The sequence below is a fragment of the Pinus tabuliformis genome, chromosome 1_2 (genome assembly GCF_031772625.1).
Source record: "Pinus tabuliformis cultivar Carrire ecotype Pingquan chromosome 1_2, CPIR1, whole genome shotgun sequence".
Taxonomy (NCBI): Eukaryota; Viridiplantae; Streptophyta; class Pinopsida; order Pinales; family Pinaceae; genus Pinus; species Pinus tabuliformis.
In genome coordinates, this window is record NC_142298.1 from 170,786,809 (window position 1) to 170,790,517 (window position 3,709).

General features: G+C 39.8%; 1 protein-coding gene across 1 annotated transcript; it reads left to right on the forward strand.

The window, feature by feature from the left end:
- Positions 1–985, forward strand: LOC149205029 (uncharacterized). The gene is made up of 2 exons (XM_089397276.1): positions 1–108; positions 638–985. Exons 1-2 carry the CDS (start codon positions 1–3, stop codon positions 983–985), a joined length of 456 nt encoding a protein of 151 aa, XP_089253402.1.
- Positions 986–3,709: the final 2,724 nt, after the last annotated feature.

Below are 3,709 nucleotides of genomic sequence, written 5' to 3' on the forward strand. Positions count from 1 at the left end.
ATGGGGAATTTGTCTGAATCCACAGCCAATCTTACACAGCTGTCATATTCATCAAAATTCATTATCAGTGACTGGCTTATATTTGAGAGAGATGTTGCAAGTTTCCAGGTGTGTTACATTGGTGAAGAATGAGAACATGTTGCAAGATTATGTGCAGAAGCAGGGGATATTTAATGTGTGTTTAAATGGCTACAATCCACCTAAACCTTGTATGCCGGTGGAGTCCTTGTATGCCGGTGGAGTCCTGGTGAGTTTGAGATTTACAGAGATTCATGGTGTGGCAAATTCTTCAGATGGTTCGTAGTGCATGCATTAGGCATCAAATTCTTTTACAAGTTCTTTTGGTTCACGGTATTATTTTAATGAAATACTTCAAGTTACTTACCATGTTATCATGATTCAACCTGAGGAGATGTCTACTGTGAGCCACAGTTCTTTGTCAGAATTTGGTGTCCTGGGTTTTGAATTGGGTTATTCAATAGAGAATCCCAATTTATTGGTCCTGTGGGAAGTTTAATTTGGTAATTTTGCAAATGGTGCCCAAGTCATTTTTCATCAGCTCATAAGCAGTGGGAAATCGAGATGGCTTCGCCAATCTGGACTTGTTGTTTTTCTTCCTCATGGATATGATGGCCAGGGTCCAGAGCATCCTTTGATTGTCATGTCTCCAAAGAATCTTCTTCGGCACAAGGACTGCAAATCAAATCTGTCTGAATTTGATGACATGCAAAGTCGTCCCGAATTCGACAAGCAGGGAACCCGATTTATATGTCTCATTAGGGATCAGAATGATCACTCTGGAAAGATTTATTACGAGCTGGATGAGGAAAGACAGAGATTTCAAAGGGAAGATGTCGCTGTTTGTCGGGTTGAGCAACTATGCCCATTCCTATATGATCTGGTCCAACGGGAGTTGAATCGATATTCAAATGCAGAGATTGTTTGGTGCCAGGAAGAGCCTATGAACATTTTGGCACAATCGTAAAATTCTGGGGCAAGTAAATCCACGAAATCAAGGAGATAGCATCCGGGCAGTTGGCGGTGTTGCTGCAATTCTTGCACTTGCGCATCCAGCAAAATAAAAGGCTCATTCTCCGCATCTTTTCTGTCGGTGTTGTGGGTGAAATGGACAAACTCCAAGAAAATGTTTTTAGAAAGCAGAGAGACACGTAGCCCAAACAGAGAAGGATTTGACACCTAGCTGTATCATTGAACCGCCTGGAGGCTCGAGCATGTGTTTTCGAGATTTGCAAGGGGTGATCAATAGATGAATCAGCTTAGATCTTTTCGACTCCATCTTCATTCAACATAAGCTCGAGCTCATCATGTCAGCCCGCAGAAGAACTCTGTTAAAGGTTGTCATCCTTGGCAATAGTGGGGTGGATAAAAACTTGCTGATGAATCAATATGTAAATAAGAGTTTCAGTATGAGGATAGATTGTTCACGTTGCAGATATGGGATAACGCTGGCTAGGAAGGTTTTCAGAGCTTGGGTGCTGCCTTCTACCGTGGTACCGATTGCTAAAATTCTTAGTTTATGATGCTAATGTGCTAAAATCATTTGATAACCAACTATTTGCAGTTGTCAAGGAGCTGGTGCGAGAAATAAAAATTTCACATTGGGGAAATGTTCAGATAACTAAAAATTATCATCTTTTTCATGGTGGCGCTCGAATCAAAGGTGGCTTTTCAAAGATTGAATACCAAGCAAGACCCAATGCTAGAGGTTCATCATCTTTTAAGAGTTTAGTGGCAAGACTGCTACCTCGAGCACATTCGGTTTATTACCAAGATGAAATTGGGAATATTTCTTCCTCACTTTTGAACGCTGACTCTAGAAAAACAGAACTGGAAATTGAACCTCGATATCCTATGTTTGGAGGCTGGCAAGCCACTTGTACAATAGGCTAAGGCTTATCCCTATAGGATTTTCTCTTCCAAGCAGCTGATGGCAGGGGTTATCTTAATATTGCTTTTGCATCTTCATTCAGTGTTGTGGTCATTGATAAACTTATTGTGAAGGTTGCACTGCCAGAAGGATCTAAATATCTTTATGCTTCTGTTCCCTTTTCTGCAGATTGACATTATAATATCTATGCACCTCGTTGTCTAGAGAACTCGAGTGCAGGAGCAAGACCTAAAGAATAACATTATTGGTTTTCTTACCAACTTATCGGTCTCTGGAGCAGCAGTGGCTGTTTTTCTTTAAAATAATGATGATAATGGATCAATGACTATGCGGCAGTACATGACATCATTACAACACCCATACTACAACTGCAATGAAATTAAGTGAAAGTTATGTTTTGTAGGAACCTGTACCAGCCCCAGTGTTATGCAGAATATAGTAATATTGTAAAGAGGAGGTTCAGTAATGAAGACTGTGAAGTGGAGCGAGCCCTGGTTTTGTAGGCCTGGGGAAGTAGATCAAGATAAGAAAATCAGAGTGTTACCTTCCTCAAGCCACATTCTAGGATGTGTTTCAAAGTCCACGTTCTTCATAGTAGCATTGATATTGAACAAGTAACAAGAGAAACTACAGGTCAATTTGTTTTCTTTCTATTGAAAGTTGCAGCTTTAGAGGTGGTACGAAGGACTTCTGAAGCAAAATTTCCAGTAGTATGGAGGGGTATACAAGGACTTGGGTTGCTTAAATGCCCACCTTTTAGCTGGTTGCAGAGCTGGACTCCATTCAGACTTCTTGCTAAGAGCACACAGGAATTCTCAAGATTTATTTGCTACGGAACAAATAGAGGTTATCTACAGCAGTTTCGTAGCGCGCTACGAAACTGCTGTAGGTGATATTTTTCAATGCAGAATAAACAGTTTGAGCGGGAGTTGGGGAAGAGAGACACCTGTCCATCAATATAACCTACAACACATTAGAAACATGGCAGCATTCCATACTTGGGGTCAATAAAAGAGCTGGGACATGTTGCTGAACTTTCGGAAGATGGTAGGAGACAGAGACCTTAAAAATAGGGCATTTATCCTAATCGATTAATGAGCCATCAGCACTTTCAAGCATCCAAGGTTAACTTGTTCGTTGCATCTTTAGCTCAGCCATCTCAGCCCAACAGAAAATGTACAGCTGTCAAGCATCCAAGAAGAATCATATTACGAGGAGAAAGGAATTAGTGTTTTAGTTTGATTAGGACTTTATGTAATTTACAACTCAGCACTTTTGTAATTAATGAATTAGTTAAATAGCATATAGGAGTAGTTAATAGGGCCCTTTGAGCTCGCTCTAGGGAGATAGTGTGTTCCTATATATTGATCAGAGATGAATGTAATAGGGGTTGGACATTTTATAGAAAAACAGAGTTATTTGGGCCATTGTAAGACTTGTGACAGTAATAGTAAAACAGTGTTGATTTCTTCTCAAGATTCTCGATGGATTATTGTGTTCAAATATAATGATGGTGTTTTATATTTTATGTTCTTTTACAGCCTTGTTGTAACACAATCACTCAGAATTCATAATCTTATGCTCTGACTTCCTGTGTGTTTGGCAAGCTGTGGTTTTGATGGAGTATGTTTGACATGTAATGCAAAGAGCCTTGACTTCCATGAAATGACTATGTTTTTCCTGTTAACTTAGTATATGAGACTCCATAGCCCAATGAAAACCAGTTTGATATGTTTCCAACCAGCTTTTGCTTTCATGACTGAGTAAAGAGTTAGCCATCTGTTGTAGTGAATGATTTTT